The sequence below is a fragment of the Solanum lycopersicum genome, chromosome 9, assembly GCF_036512215.1.
Source record: "Solanum lycopersicum chromosome 9, SLM_r2.1".
Lineage (NCBI taxonomy): Eukaryota > Viridiplantae > Streptophyta > Magnoliopsida > Solanales > Solanaceae > Solanum > Solanum lycopersicum.
The window spans coordinates 69,429,736-69,446,458 of NC_090808.1; the positions used below are offsets into that span (position 1 = coordinate 69,429,736).

General features: G+C 34.0%; 4 protein-coding genes across 5 annotated transcripts; all 4 read left to right on the top strand.

The window, feature by feature from the left end:
- The first annotated feature begins 2,252 nt into the window (after positions 1 to 2,252).
- On the top strand, positions 2,253 to 3,410 carry LOC109121102 (uncharacterized mitochondrial protein AtMg00810-like). The gene has a single exon (XM_019215596.1). It carries the CDS (start codon positions 2,253 to 2,255, stop codon positions 3,408 to 3,410), a length of 1,158 nt encoding a protein of 385 aa, XP_019071141.1.
- Positions 3,411 to 4,003: 593 nt separating this feature from the next.
- On the top strand, positions 4,004 to 5,551 carry LOC101262752 (oil body-associated protein 1A). The gene is made up of 3 exons (XM_004247956.5): positions 4,004 to 4,220; positions 4,630 to 5,033; positions 5,226 to 5,551. The coding sequence occupies exons 1-3, from the start codon at positions 4,084 to 4,086 to the stop codon at positions 5,399 to 5,401; spliced, it is 717 nt and encodes a 238-aa protein (XP_004248004.1). The 5' UTR covers positions 4,004 to 4,083; the 3' UTR covers positions 5,402 to 5,551.
- Positions 5,552 to 7,356: 1,805 nt separating this feature from the next.
- LOC101248920 (protein spotted wilt resistance-5) lies at positions 7,357 to 12,527 on the top strand. The gene is made up of 2 exons (XM_004247995.5): positions 7,357 to 7,661; positions 8,634 to 12,527. Exon 2 carries the CDS (start codon positions 8,641 to 8,643, stop codon positions 12,376 to 12,378), a length of 3,738 nt encoding a protein of 1,245 aa, XP_004248043.1. The 5' UTR covers positions 7,357 to 7,661; positions 8,634 to 8,640; the 3' UTR covers positions 12,379 to 12,527.
- Positions 12,528 to 12,549: 22 nt separating this feature from the next.
- Positions 12,550 to 16,468, top strand: LOC101262458 (uncharacterized). 2 transcript variants are annotated; one of them, XM_069288879.1, is made up of 3 exons: positions 12,550 to 12,697; positions 13,113 to 13,359; positions 15,955 to 16,468. In XM_069288879.1, the coding sequence occupies exons 2-3, from the start codon at positions 13,159 to 13,161 to the stop codon at positions 16,135 to 16,137; spliced, it is 384 nt and encodes a 127-aa protein (XP_069144980.1). In that variant the 5' UTR covers positions 12,550 to 12,697; positions 13,113 to 13,158; the 3' UTR covers positions 16,138 to 16,468. The 2 variants fall into 2 exon arrangements, with proteins under 2 accessions (XP_069144980.1, XP_004248003.3); XM_004247955.5 differs by lacking the exon at positions 12,550 to 12,697 and having other exon boundaries at positions 12,952 to 13,359.
- Positions 16,469 to 16,723: the final 255 nt, after the last annotated feature.

Below are 16,723 nucleotides of genomic sequence, written 5' to 3' on the forward strand. Positions count from 1 at the left end.
AGTCATCTAATGACACTACTTTAGGCCAGGGTGTGTCAATGTTTACTCAAGAACAATACTATGAGATATTACAGATGCTGAGAAAAGGGAAGAATAAGGAAGTGGATACAATGGCCAATGTAGCTACTGCAGCTGTATCTGGAACATCAGGTAATGTTACAGCTCTAATGTCTGACATGTCACATATTAATTGGATTATAGATACTGGTGCTTCCAATCATATGGTTCACAACTTTGGTTTAATGAGTCAGTCTGCAAATCTTGATGTTCAGGGAGGTATGAGAGTTAATTTACCTATTGGTGATCAGGTGTCTATTAGTCATATTGGTGAATCTTTGATTCTTAAAGACAAAGTAGTAAAGGATGTGTTGTTTGTTCCAGAATTCAAGTATAATCTTCTAGCAGTGTCACAACTAACAAAACAGTTGAAGTGTGCAATAGTGTTTTTTCCTGATTTTTGTATTTTTCAGGATCTCTTCAATGGGAGGGTCCTGGGGATTGGTAAAGAGAATCAAGGATTGTATATCCTCAATACTGCTGCCACAACAAAGCCTTCAAATGATCAAGGTTCTTCTGAAGAATATGCAAAGGAAGTTGTATGTAAAAGGATTAGACCTGTTAGCTTTAATTCTTCTGTTGATTCTGTAAGTAGCTTATGGCATAAAAGACTTGGACATGCTCCTCTCAAAGTGTTAAGTAGAATAAAGGAATTAAACATTGTGTCTATGCATGATCATCATTGTTCTATATGTCCAATTGCCAAGCAATCAAGACTGCCTTTTCCTACTAGTCTTTCTCATTCAAGTTCAGTTTTTGATATTATACATGGTGATGTATGGGGACCCTATTGAGTACCTAATCATGATGGCAAAAGGTATTTTTTAACTCTTGTAGATGATATGTCCAGATATACTTGGATTTTCTTATTACACACTAAGTCAGATACTGTGGTAGTGTTAACAGAGTTTGTAAACTTGGTAAGAAATCAGTTTGGAGTAGGCATTAAGTGTATAAGAACAGACAATGGAACAGAGTTTGTTAATGGTCAAATGGATGATCTATTCAAAGCTAATGGCATTATACATCAAAGTTCATGTGTGTATACTCCTCAACAGAATGGAGTAGTTGAGAGAAAGCATAGGTCTATTCTTAACATGGCAAGAGCACTAAGGTTTCAGGCTGGTGTACCTCTACAGTTTTGGGGATTTTGTGTTACTACTGCAATATATATACTGAACAGATTACCTACTGTGTTGTTACAAGGACAGAGTGCTTTTGAAAAGTTGTTTGGACAAGCTCCTAGTCTTCAGCATCTTAGAGTGTTTGGAAGTTTATGCTATGCTACAGATCCTAAAGTTTTAGACAAGTTTGCACCTAGAGCTGTTCCAGCTGTGCATATGGGGTATTCTATGAACAAGAAAGGTTATATTTTATATAACTTGGCTTGCAAATCTTTTTTTATAAGCAGAGACACCGTGTTTAAAGAAGATATATTCCCTTTCAAGAGTCTTCAATCATTTCCAGATCATCTGTTTCCTGTTCTAGATCTTCAAGATAGCTCATGTACTGAGTCATTTGAATCAGAATCTGATAAAACCTTCATTCCAGGTTTAAATCCTACAACTTCTACACAACCTCAGACTTCCTCTAACATTACAGCACCATTAGTTCCTCTAAGAAGATCCTCTAGACAATCTAAACCACCTATTTGGATGGACTCATATGTGACTCAAAGTGCACAAAGTGCATGTTTATATCATATGTCACAGTATATTACATATTCTAAACTAGCCCCTACATATAGAGCATCTCTTGCTGCATATTCTCTTATTCCTGAACCTCATACATATAAAGAGGCTTGTCAAGATACTCATTGGGTGAATGCCATGAGAGATGAGATTAATGCTCTAGAAGACAATAATACTTGGTCTATTGTTCTTTTACCTTCAACAAAGGTTCCTATTGGCTGTAAGTGGGTGTTTAAAGTTAAGTATAAAGCATCTGGAGAAGTTAAGAGATATAAAGCCAGGTTAGTAGCAAAAGGATACAATCAAAAGGAAGGCTTAGACTATACTGAGACATTCTCACCAGTAGCTAAAATGGTTACAGTAAGGTCAGTAGTGGCTTTAGCTGCTTCATGTGGCTGGTTTATATTTCAAATGGATGTTCACAATGCATTTCTTCAAGGTGATCTTCCTGAAGAAGTTTATATGCATATCCCTTAAGGTTTTGCAAACCAGGGGGAGAAAAATATGGTTTGCAAGCTTCATAAGTCCTTGTATGGACTGAAGCAAGCACCAAGGCAATGGAACTTAAAACTAACAGAGGCTTTAGTTGATATAGGATTTTTACAATCTCATTATGATTACTCACTTTTTACTAAGAACATAGGTAAAGATCTTCTAGTCATCTTGGTTTATGTTGATGATCTCCTGGTTACTGGGAGCAGTTTGCATCATATACAACAAATAAGGAAGGAACTACAACAAAGGTTCAGAATGAAAGATCTTGGTGAGCTTAAATATTTTCTTGGAATTGAATTCTCCAGATCTAAAGAAGGTATACTGATGAATCAAAGGAAGTATGCTTTAGGACTTGTGTCTGAGTTGGGATTAGCAGGTTGTAAGCCTTCTTCTACACCCTTGGAGTTTAATCACAAGCTAACTTCTACTGTGTTTGATGAAGTTATTGAGAAAAATACTAATGCAGAAGACTTAATTCTTGATGAGTTTGGAAAATATCAGAGGCTAATAGGAAAGTTACTATACTTAACCATGACTAGACCTGATATAGCTTTTGTTGTACAGGTTCTTAGCCAATATATGCACTCTCCTAAATCATCTCATATGGAAGCTGCACTCAGAGTAGTGAGGTATATAAAAGGTACTGCAGGCCTTGGATTGTTTATGCCAAGTAACAAAAACAATGAAATGGTAGCTTATTGTGACTCTGACCGGGGAGCTTGTGTAGAAACAAGAAGGTCAGTTACTGGTTATATGATTAAACTAGGAGGAGCACTGGTGTCTTGGAAGTCAAAGAAACAAAGCACAGTATCAAGGAGCTCTGCAGAAGCTGAATTCAGGAGTATGGCCACTACAGTTGCTGAGATAGTCTGGTTAAAAGGCTTGTTCAAAGAGTTAGGAATGAACATAAAGTTGCCAGTGAAAGTATTTTGTGATAACAAAGCTGCTATCCAAATAGCAGCACATCCAATATTCCATGAAAGAACCAAACATTTTGACATAGATTGTCATTTTGTAAGAGAAAAGATACTTGAAGGACTTATTCAGACACAACACTTGGGAACAAGAGAACAACAAGCTGACATACTTACTAAAGGGCTGTGCAAACCTCAACACGAAGAACTAATTGTCAAGCTAGGAATGAAAAATGTATTTTCCAATTCTTAGCTTGAGGGGGAGTGTTAAGAGAACTTATATACTAATCTTGTAATATTCTTTCAATATTCTAGTTTGTTAAGTTTGTTAGGAAATTAGTTAGTTAGTTAACTATATACTAATTAGTTAAATAAAATAGTTAGACTAAATAGTATACTCAAAAATGTAATTGTATATATAGATATCCTTGTATGTACACACACAGAAATACAATTCTTCATCATTCTCTCGTCCCTTTAATCTTCTTCCTCTTCATTCTTCTTGAAGCTCTTCGACAGAGCTTCTTCACACTTTTTAATCGATGAAGAACGTAAATATAACATTTAGTATAATTATTATAAGATCATAAATAAAATATTAGTTATACTCAAAGTGAGTAACTAAATTATCACACGTCACAGCCTATAAGAAACAATATTTGTCACACTTGTAATTCTAGACAAAGTTAAGAGAACAAGTCATAAGGATAAGCAGAAAGAGTCAGTTTTCAAATTACCCAAACATAAGACATCTGTACTGCCACGTAACCAGTTGTATTGCCACGTGTCATGCCACGTGTTAGTCTGCATGCTAGTCATATTCCTATCTATAAGCTAGCTGCCTCTTCTTTCAAGGCCAAAATAAGTAAACAGATCAACACAACAAAATTCTGATTTTTTCTTTGAAATTTTAGAGAAAAAAAAAGATGGAAGGCATAAATATATCGACTCATCCAGATGTTCCAGGTGAACCTACGCAGACAGGAACATCAATTCTTGAGACTGCAACAGCTACTATTCAAGGATTTGGTCCTATCAACAAAATTCATCAACATCTTTGCGCGTTAAGTTTCTATTATTCTATCCTTCGTTTTTTTATTATAACTAAATTTATAGCACTGATAACGCTAGTGGCGAATTTAAAATTTTTAATATATTAGGGTTATAGGTGGATATATTTATTTTGAGACGAGAGTAGATTGATATGTGTTATAAGTTACTCGTGAACAAAGCTGGACAATAGGAGTTTGGGGTAAAAAATAAGAACATTTAACTTCTGCACCATCAGAAGAAAAGTGAGAATTATATAAGGATTTTTTTAGAAATTAGTATGAAAATTTGCGTGAAAATAAATTTTGTAAGAATTTTCATACTATTTTTAGGAAAATCTTCATGTTATTTACAGTTTTCTAAGTTGGATAGCTGGCTCAAATCCACGACTCTAGCGTGAAACTATGCACTTTCGATTTCAGGTTCCATTTCTACGGACACGACATGACACGGCAAGTGGAGGCGCACCACTTCTGTGGACACCAAAATGAAGAGTTCAGGCAGTGTCTCATTTACGACAGGCCTGATGCCGATGCTCGTCTAATCGGGCTCGAGTACATCGTATCGGAGGAGCTGTTCTTGACATTGCCAGACGACGAGAAGAAATTCTGGCATTCCCACTTGTACGAGGTGAAAAGTGGTGTCTTGTTCATGCCCGGTGTTCCAGGCCCGATTCAACGACAAGATCATGAAAAAACGGTGAAAACTTATGGCAAAGTGATACATTTCTGGCAGGTTGATAGAGGTGATACACTTCCTTTGGGAATTCCTCAAGTTATGATGGCGCTTACTAGAGATGGTCAACTCGATCAGAACCTTGTTCAAGGTACACAAATCATTAATAAAAAAACCCTTTAACTTGATGTGACTTGGCTTTAGATGTGTACAAGTATATATTGAACAAAACAAATTGTCCTACATGCCTACATAAAAATTGTGTGTGTTATGTAGCGACATCCACATGTTCAATTTTATTTGTTATATTTTTACGTCTTTTAAAAAATAAAATTGGATGTAGATGTGGAGAAGCGTTTTGGTGTGTCCTTTGATGAAGAAAGGGAGAAAAGGGCATATATGGAAGGTCCGTCCCATGGGGTTCACCCACTTGCTAATGCTGGAGGCAAAGGCATTCGCACTGTCCTTAGAGAAGTTGATTGTAAACCTATCGAATCTGTCCCTAGAGTTTTTGTTTAAGCTTAGGTTCATTTCGTTTTGCGTTTATTTTGTTCAAAATAAAATTTTACTTTTGTGACAGGACTTGTATATGTATATGTTTCGAGTGTTGGTGAATGAATAATTCCCCTCTTCTATGTTTATGTAATCAAATACTGTATAACTTGTGTATGGTGGTGTTGCATATATGTATCATTATAGCACGCGCTTTGCTTTTTTCCTGTAAGGTACCTCTAATTGAGGTTTTCCTTGATTTGTCTTGGTGACACACTAATTTGTATGAGAATTAAATAAAATGTACTCTATATGAAGTCGACATAATAATAATATGACAAGTAAATAAAATAAACTCTACTTAAAGGCAAAAAGTAATTTTCCTTTTTGTATTTAAATTAAATTTCTCGATAACGTTAAAAGTTACTTTGCTAGTATAATGTTAGAAGTTCAAAATATTGCATGACATAAGCAAATCGTGAATTTTTCAAACTTTTGTACTTGTGCTTTTGAATTTCCTGATAATTAACAAGATAAATCCTTTGCAAATTGTGAAACTTCATTGACTTAACAAGGTGGGATAATTTAGCTGAAATTTCTTTCAAAATGAAATCAGATCCTCACCAAAAAAAAACGAAGAAAATTGAGTTACTAAAACTTCTTCATTTGAATATGTAATATGACGATACAGTTCCGAATAGATGAGATTAATTTCAATTTTTTTTTTATTTTTTAAAACATGATTTGAAATTTCGGCGGAGTTACTAAATTTTCGTAACGCTTACTTAATTCCATGATTATTAAGTTATAAAAATGGTCTTATATGATAATTTTTCAAACATAGGTAATAAGACTTGGGGGGTCAAAAAGTTTGTGGATATTAGGATTATTATTTTCTCATGTACTCTGCTCTCTACTTCTTTTCTCTACCATAGAGCGAGTGTGTATAGATATATACATATATACTACTAATATATCCTTGTTTGGTTTATGACATTTGACTAGACGATTATTCTTAGTCTAATAGTTCTAACACCATTTGGTCAAGAAATGCATGTTAAAAATATAGTTAAATAATAAAAATATGCTCTTTTTAATAGCTTAAGGTTTTATAAATGAGAAGATCACATACTTCGACAATCTTAATTTCAAAATGAAAAAGAAAAACTTAAAATCATAAGCTGCCGTAAAAAAATAATCTTAAGAAATATATTAGACGATTAATAGTATTTATATCCGAGTAGGGACAAAAATATAATCTAATTTTTGCCTAAAATTTCTTCCACTTTTATTAATATTTTTATTATTATTATTATTATTATTATTATATATGTTGATTATATGATATGATGGTGATTAAATTAAATATAAATATTGATGATAAATATTATTAAATTAGATAATTAATTAGGAATTAATCTAAGGAAGTACAAAAGTTATTAATTATTTTATTAAAATGAGATAATTTAATATTTCAATTAACTAATTAAATATTAACTAATTAATTAAATATTAATTTAATACAAAGTTAAAATAGTAATTCAACTTTTCAATTCAGAGTTTTTCACTTATAATAATATTATTATGATAATATATGATGATGATGATATGATTTCATGTCCGACCCAATGCCCAACCATAAAACCCCTTATTATATGCTAAGAAAATATCATAGAAGTGCAAAGCTTAAGTATGAAACTAACAAATAGATAAAATTTTGGGGGATTTTCCTAAAGAGTCATCTGGTGTGAAGTATAAAATATAGAATTATTTTATCTTGTATTTGATAGAAGATATATTAAGTAATTCTTAAATTATGTGTCTCATTATTTATATTATAGTAATAAAATAGATAATTAATTATGATCTCATATACGTAGCGGAGTAACTTATAATAACTCTCGAGAGAACTTGTACCAACCAAACAAACCCTCAGGAAAAAGACAAATAATATAGGTTTATTATTAAGCCACTTTACAGCTACCACATAATATTCATCTCTTGTTAGGTATAAGAATTACTAGTGAGAAAGAAAATAATACTCCTCCTTCTTCCTTCAAACCTTCAAACTTTCACTCATTTTATTTCAATGAATTTTTTTCTAATTTCACAAACTCAGAAATATATCTTTGTTGGAATCCAAATCTGAGAATTATTACTCTCTTTTTTACCTCATAATGTTTGTTTTTTCTCTAGGATGATAAAACTTGCTTTGAAGTTTTAATATTTCATCTCTTCTTCTCCTTTTAACGATTGATTCAGAATTGAAGATATTCGTTAACTAACTGTAAGTCATCTTTTTCCCATAGATACATAATTAGAGAGTTGATTTTGCAAATGATCTAGTTACTATCTCGTGAAAAAGAGAATTTTATGAGATAATAATTGTTAGTTACATGACATTACAAAAGGGTAAATAAGATGTAAAATAGTAAAAGACGAACTCATAAATAGATTTCTAAACTTTGTTTTTTTTTTCCTCAAGTAGCTCAACTACTCCTTTTATCCTATTCAATTATTGAATCACCCATAATTTGTTCCTTTTAAACATTGTTGGTTGATTTTGATCAACTATTGTAATGTCTTTGATTGTGTTAGTATTGTAATGATTTTGATTGAAGAATGAAGAAAAACTGTGTTAGTCTCATTTGTTTTCTAATGTCTTTCATATGACTTGAAGTAAAACATAATTAATCTCGAACATTTTCTCTATAAATTGGACTAATGAGTTCTGAAACAACAATTATCTATCAATACCCCTCACAAAATTTGGTTCCGCATCAGCCAATGATGTTTGTTTAACACTTTGTTTGAATCATTGTTTTCCATTGTATTGTATCTTTACCATACCTACAATGTTTGTTTTAATTATTACTAAAAATGAAGCCCCCCATTTTATGGAACAACCATTTGGTGTGTTTATTGTTTCTTAATTTTTTTTCCCAATCATATCCTTAGATAATATTTCATATTACTATTTTACCCTTTAATTCTAATCAAAACCTCATATCCTAAATAATTAAGGATATTTTATAAATTTATAAATTACAATACAGTCAAACTAAACAATAAAAATATTATTAAACAACATCAAACAATGTTAGCCATATGTTGTATCTATCATACTATACATTATGAAGGGTTAACAAGTTTAGGGATGTTTTTATATATTTGAGCAAAGGTTAATAATATGTACAACTTTTCAAAAGCATTAAGATGGGCTTCAAGAACCTAATTGGAAAAGTTGGTGAACTTGCAGGGAGAAAATGGCTGAAAATGAAATTGAGGAAATGTTAGAGCACCTGAGAAGGATCAAGAGTGGAGGTGATCTGGATTGGTTCGACATATTGCGAATTGAGGAACTTGAAATGGTGCTAAGAGTTTTTAGAACCTTTACAAAGTATCATGATGTTCTTTTGCCTGATTCCTTAGTCAAACTCACAAAGATGGCCAAATTGACTGGGGAAATACTTCACCGGGTGTTGGGTAGGATTCCACATAAATGTAAAACTAACCTTAATCTAGAAAGGCTAGAATCACATTTGTTGGAATTCTTTCAAGGTAATACGGCCAGTTTAAGTCGCAATTATGAGTTGAATGATTTTGATCTGTCAAAATATATGGATTGTCTGGAAAAATTTCTAAATGATGTACTGATGATGTTCTTGCAAAAGGGTAGGTCCTGCCATTCCAAAAGAAAACTTGCAATACATCGATCTATAAAGGAACTGAAAATTGTTCAAAAGAAAATGAGATTTTTGAAATACATATATGCCACAGAGATAAATGGTTATGTCGACTATGAGAAGCAGGAATGTTTGGAGATTCGAATTCAGTTCATGACTAACACTGTGGGACAATATTGTGTGGCCGTATTAGATTATGTCGCTGAGGGTGAACTTAATGATGAAAATGACAACTTTAGTAAACCTCCTTACCTATTATCATTGATTGTGTTTGTGGAGCTGGAAATGAAGAAGCTTTTTCATGGTGAAGTAAAGGCTTCAAAGTTTACTCGATCAAAAACTTTCAAGGACAAGAAATTACCAAAAGGATTTTCACATCATCTCCACAATCTGTTGATGTATCTCAGAAACAAAAAGCTCGAGAATTTTCCTAATAATATCGCTGCTCAAAATATCGATGTGGCAATAGAGTTCTTGTTGGTTTTCCTTGATGCTGATGTGTCAAATCATGTTATTAATGGTAACTGGTTGAAAGAGGTCTTGTTAAAGGTTGGAGCTATAGCGGGTGATATTCTATATGTAATTCAAAAGCTTCTTCCTAGATCAATAAACAAAGATGAAACTAGCAACATAAGTCTTTGCTCAATACAGATATTGGAGAAGACTAAAGATCTGAAGGCACAAGTTGAGACGTACTACAAATCCTTAAAATTTACTCCATCTCAGTTCCCCACCTTTGGTGGATTGAGCTTTCTGGATTCTCTTTTAAGGAAACTGAATGAGATGTCGACATCTAAGTCCGGATTAGGTTTCCTGACGAAACCTCTTTTAGGGAATTTGGAGAAAGAGCTATCATCTCTTGCATCCATTTTAGAGAAGGAGCTCTCATCCATTTTCAGTGATGTCGTGCACCATGAACATAACATTCCTAAAGATCTTCAGAGACGTACCATCAATTTGGCATGTGAGGCTGAGGTTGCTATTGATTCTATTCTTGCTCAGTATAATGTTTTTTTGCATATTTTTTGCTCACTTCCTACAATTGTAAAAGAGATCAAGCAAATTAATGCAGAGGTGACTGAGATGTGGTCAGCGGACATTCCTCTTAATCCTCATTATGTGGCTGCTCCATTAAAACATCTGCCGGATCGACATAGCAATCTTGTAACTGATGAGGAGGTAGTGGGTTTTGAGAATAAAGCAGAAGAACTAATTGATTATCTGATTAGAGGTACAAATGAGCTAGACGTTGTCCCAATTGTAGGCATGGGAGGACAAGGGAAAACGACAATTGCTAGAAAGTTGTACAATAATGACATTATTGTTTCTCGCTTTGATGTTCGAGCATGGTGCATCATTTCTCAAACGTATAATCAGAGAGAGTTATTACAAGATATTTTTAGTCAAGTTACAGGTTTCAACGACAATGGAGCTACGGTTGACGTTCTTGCCGACATGTTGAGGAGAAAATTAATGGGAAAGAGATATCTCATTGTATTGGATGATATGTGGGATTGTATGGTATGGGATGACTTAAGGCTTTCTTTTCCAGATGTTGGAATTAGAAGCAGAATAGTCGTAACAACTCGACTTGAAGAAGTGGGTAAGCAAGTCAAGTACCATACTGATCCTTATTCTCTTCCATTCCTCACAACAGAAGAGAGTTGCCAATTGTTGCAGAAAAAAGTGTTTCAAAAGGAAGATTGCCCGCCTGAACTACAAGATGTGAGTCAAGCAGTAGCAGAAAAATGCAAAGGACTGCCCCTAGTGGTTGTCTTGGTAGCTGGAATAATCAAAAAAAGGAAAATGGAAGAATCTTGGTGGAATGAGGTGAAAGATGCTTTATTTGACTATCTTGACAGTGAGTTCGAAGAATATAGTCTGGCAACTATGCAGTTGAGTTTTGATAACTTACCCCACTGTTTAAAGCCTTGTCTTCTTTATATGGGAATGTTTTCGGAGGACGCAAGAATTCCAGCATCTACATTGATAAGTTTATGGATTGCTGAAGGATTCGTGGAGAACACTGAATCTGGTACATTAATGGAAGAGGAAGCTGAAGGTTACTTGATGGATCTCATTAGCAGTAACATGGTAATGCTTTCAAAGAGAAGTTATAAGGGTAAAGTCAAATACTGTCAGGTTCATGATGTTGTGCATCACTTTTGCTTGGAAAAGAGTAGAGAAGCAAAGTTTATGCTTGCAGTGAAGGGTCAATATATCCAGTTTCAACCTTTGGATTGGAAGGGAACTCGAGTGAGCTTCAGTTTTAGTGAAGAGCTTTCCAAGTTTGCATCTCTGGTCTCCAAAACACAGAAGCCTTTCCATCAACACTTGAGGTCATTGATAACGACCAATCGAGCAGAATCTATTGATGTGATTCTCTTCTGTCAGATTAGTGAATTGCGACTTCTTAAAGTCTTGGATTTGAGTTCTTATACTGTGGAATTTTTGTCGTTAGCTACATTCAAACCACTAAATCAGCTGAAGTACCTCGCAGTTCAGGCTGATAAATTCTATTTTGATCCAGGATCACATCTTCCCCATATAGAAACTTTCATTGTAAAGAATTTTCCTTATGGTATAGGGTTACCAGTGTCTTTTTGGGAAATGAAAAAATTAAGGCATGCTCATTTTGGTAAGGCTGAATTTGATAAGCAGGGGCTCTCTGAAGGATCCTCTAAATTGGAAAATTTGAGGATATTAAAGAATATTATACAATTTGATAGGGTGGATGTGTTATCAACGAGGTGTCCTAATCTTCAACAACTTCAAATCACATATTTTGGGAATAATGAAGAGCCTTTTTGTCCCAAATTGGAGAATCTTACCCAGCTTCAACAACTTCAACTTTCCTTTGTGCGTCCCCGCACTCTATCCGGGTTACAGTTGCCTTCAAATTTAAATAAGTTGGTACTTGAAGGAATTCATATAGAAAGTGTTATTCCCTTCATTGCGGGACTACCAAGCCTGGAATATCTCCGATTACAGGATGTGTGTTTTCCTCAATCAGAAGAGTGGTGCCTTGGAGATATGACGTTCCATAAACTTAAGTTGTTGAAACTGGTGAAGTTAAATATATCAAGGTGGGATGTCTCAGAGGAATCATTTCCGTTGCTTGAAACACTCGTTATAAAGAAGTGCGGTGACCTAGAGGAGATCCCAGTTAGCTTTGCTGATATTCCCACATTGGAACAGATTAAATTGATTGGGTCCTGGAAAGTATCTCTGGAGGATTCAGCTGTGAGAATGAAGGAAGAAATCATACAGATTGAAGGATGTGATCGTTTACACCTCGTCAAACAACACTCAGATTGATGATAGCTAATTGTTGCAGCCACTCAAGTCTTGCTAGCCCATTTCTCTTTTGTTGTAACACAACTACTATTTGCTACGTTTGTTTTCATTGATACACTCTTTTTATGTATCATATGATTGGAGATAAATATAAATCAGTTGCTCATTCACTGATTTCTTCTTGTTATGCAGCTAGCTTTATGCTTTTGACCAATTTCTCTCCATTGAACATCTTCATATCTCAATACACATCAACCATGTTGTTGATTTTATAATTCGATCAACGATCCGAAAAAGCTCAAGCTTAAATTTACTGCTGGAGATGCAATATTTTTCAAAGGTTGGACAGATTCTTCTCTTTTCCCTTTGATCTAAAGCCATACAGGGGAGATGTAAAAACAAAATGAGTGTAAAATTGTAGGCAAACTAGTCCAAAGAATTCTCTTTTTATTTAAAAAAAATAAATTCTTGTATGGATAGTTGGTTCGTGATTCAATTAATAGGTTAAAAAAATCAATATTAAGGCATCAATTCTAATTCAGATCGAAATCAAAACTATATATATTTTTTAAAGTGCAATTTTTTACTCAATATATAGTTTATTCTTTTTATTGTCTTTTTAAAGATCTCTTAATGTTTAAAATTACAAAAATCTTTCTGTTCTTCCATCAAATTTATAAATATAAAATAACTTTTGAGGACTATTTTGAATGCTCCTCTAATATAAGGGACCATTTTGCAATGTTCTACTCTAGAAAATATAGCAGAAGAAAAGTGTTGAGAGAATCATCAAAAAAGCCGATGTCGATTCTGTGGGAGAAGAGTGGAACATGGCGGTGGTTAGTGAGGAGAACGAAGGAATCGAAGCCGTTCTTCATCGGATTCGCCACCGTTTGCGGCGTCATTCCGGGGATTATTGGTTTCTGCGTTATGTCAGCCACCAATACTCGCAGTCCTGAACTTGAAGCCCAACTACGGAAGAACGCTCGTCCAGAATCCCTAGTATGTTCACTTCCCCTTCGAATACTCATATTGCTAAAACTAGATCAGTTTGTGATTTATGTATGTTGTATCTTCTGCTGTTTTAGCTGTACGGGGAATTGCTTAGGATTATCAATCGCCTAATAGTAATGTAAATTGCCAAATAAGTATTTGATTCGTATGTATTGTAGCTTCTGCAGCGTGAAATTGCTTTGATATTAACATAGAGCCCCTTCACCTAGTAGTATTTTTATTCTTAGATGATTATCTGATTCATTTGTCTTGTAGCTTCTGTAGTTATGGTTATACGCAATTTTACGTGGTGTTGTCGGTTCTTATTTTGTATTCTTTAAAAAAATTCTGATATGGAATCATAGTCTATATAATTACAATTATGAGTTAAGAGTATCCATTAAATGTAGTCTAAAAGATATAGACCATCAGTCAGTTGGTTCATTCTAATTCATTGAATTAATCCGTTATAAAAATATCAGAAAAAGAAGGGAACATTGTTTTTGGTTAACATGAATTGAATTTTTCTGTAAACAATTTTTCATAAAAATTGTGTCTTTATCCCGGAGTCTTGAAGAAAATAAAAATCTTTCTTTTCTTGACTCCCCTTGGCCGCTGCTTAGCTAAGCGTTATTACAGGAACATCTTCAATCTGGTAGGATGAGTGATCTGTTTCACATGTCTTGTACATCCTGATCTAATGGTTATACCAAGAACCGCCTTGTCATTATTATTTCCTAATGTGCTTTAGAGTCCCCTCACCTAGGAGTATTGTTTTTACCAGATGAGTATTGATTCATGTGTTGTAGTTTCTGCCGTTATGATTGTATGCAAATTGATTCTTTTTGTTTATTGTACTCCCTTTGGCCTTTGCCTACTTAACTGTTACTACCAGAGGATCTTTCATAACAATTAGCAAGGCAAAGGCCTTTGAAAGATGCTCTGTTACTAGTAATGGTATATGAGGAGCAAACTTTCATCTGGCGAGGTCAGTATGCGCCTCATGTCTATTGTGTATTCTGCTGTGACGATTGAGCTTTTTGATCTGTCAAAATGAAAAGTAAACTAGCAGTATCATTTGATAATGTTTCTTGTTGTTTGATGTACTGGTTACCTTTGAAAATAAAATGATGTTTGGAGCTTTATTTTTTAGTGTAGATAAAGTGATTGATAGTTAACTTATAGAAAATAGCAATCGATAACCAATCTTGGTAGATACAAAACAAGAGTGTAAAGTAATTGAATTACTTCTAAGCATTTGGTTGGACACCTCCTCTATATTTATTGATGGGTTCCTATGTATGTTTTATGAGACATCATATGACAGATCCGGGAGTTTAAGAAATTAGATTAACAGTGGTATTTTTTAAGTATTAGTCAAAAAAATTATTTAAATGTAGAAATCCTGGGATTCTACAATAATTTGTTCAGAGAGACAAAGAAGTGAAAGCCTAGATGGTATGTTGAGGAACTGGGGAATACATTATAAGTGGAGCGGAAGTGGACCGAGTTGAAAAAACTTTCATTGAGAAAACGTATGGCTTGCTATCTAAGCAGTGTAGGAAACGAAGTCTCTGGAATTTGATAGATTCACCAAGGGCTTTTTGTTGATAATGTTGACCTATTATTTATTTTTAACGAAGTAATATCATTAACAGGCATCACGAAGATGCAAATAGAACATAGTAGTAAAGAGGGTGATATGCTAGCTCCATTAAAGGCATCAAGAAGATGTTGACCAATCATTAAGGAAGAATCAAAGACCAGCTTCAAGTATTTCCTTTAGGGGGAGAAACTAGATAGAAGCCTAAATGTGATTTTTATTGCTATAATCCTGATTCCTGAAGAGGTAAGATGTTGGTTAGACTCTTTTGACCTCTATTCTATTTGGCAATAGTTACAAGATTATTGCCAAAATCCTCAATGGAAGGTTGAGGAAAATAATAGACAAATTGGTATCTAAATCACATAATCTTTTTCTTTGTGAGAGTGCTAGTAGCTAATATGAGCTTGGAGTCCAAGATGAAGTATATTGATGTTAGGGCAATGTGCAAATTAGACTTCAAGGAATATGACCGTGTTAGCTGGCCTTTCTTACTAAAGCTACTTGAGAGCAGGGGTTAAATAGATTGACTTGTGCATATTAAGCTGTAAACGACCAGAATGTTAGTATCTTTTAACGTACAGATTCTACCAGCAATTCGGGCTTTAAGGTGGAAAAATCTCTCACCGTTTACCCTGGTTTGCCTTTGGGTGCCTTGGACCAGCTTGTATTTTTGGAACTTGTAAATTGGAAAGGAAGGACAACTAAGTTCTTTAAGTCCCCAAAGAACCTCCATTGAGTGACGTAAAGTGTTATTGTAATAAAGATTAATTTTAAACCCTTTTCTACAAATAGCTATAATGTTCACTTCTCTATATTGTTCAGTCTTTTGCTGTTAGAAAGAACATCGACTTTGCCTTTTTTATGAAGAGCAAAGTAGGTAAAGCTTTGCAGTAGATAAAAAAAAATGGACTCACAGACACAGTGGTTTCTTCTGTCTTAGTACTTTGACTTACAATTGTTGAATTCCTAAACATATATTGTTTTGATTTTTGTAACAGATGATGGGTAAAGTTAATAAAGAGAGGTTGGCTGAGTACCTTGGCGAACTGCAGAGAAAGGAGAACACAAATGACAGATATGTTGCAGCTCTAAAGGGCGAAACGTTGACAAGGAAACCTTACCAAAGAATTCAACCAGTCCCAAATCCAAGTGATATTGAAGCAAAGAAGGAACAGAAGTAGATCGTGGCTTAACCGGTTTTGTTGATTTAGTTTGGTACTTCTACTTTTTCCAATGGATAAAGCTTTGGAATGGAATCATGGACACAACTGGAGTTATTGCTATATATCTTTGAAACTTGTACAAGTAAAATTTGAAGAACGACTGTTGTCGAATGAGTGAAATCTCATTGAAGTTAAAATAACCACATCTTAGTTCTAGCGCGAGTAATCTTGTTTACTTGCATTGCGATATTGTGTTATGCGTGCAAGGATTTGTTGTACTTGATTACTATATAGTATGAAAGTGCACGATTTAAGTGAATATTTTCTTATGTAAACCAAAATTTTGAAATTCAGCTCCTCCTTTCGTTCTGTTCCCTAGTTTCGCCAGACAAAGGTCAATATTTATGTTGGCACATGATACATTCAGTTGCATTAAAATATAACTCATTCAGTATACAAACAAGTTCTCCAGATTTAACTTTCAAATATCCTAAACAATACCGAAAACTGTGGTTCTTTAATACCTTATTCTCTGACCAAATTTAAAAGAAAAAAAAAAGAGCCAAATAGTACACATTCACATGATGGAGCATGGTTCTACTGA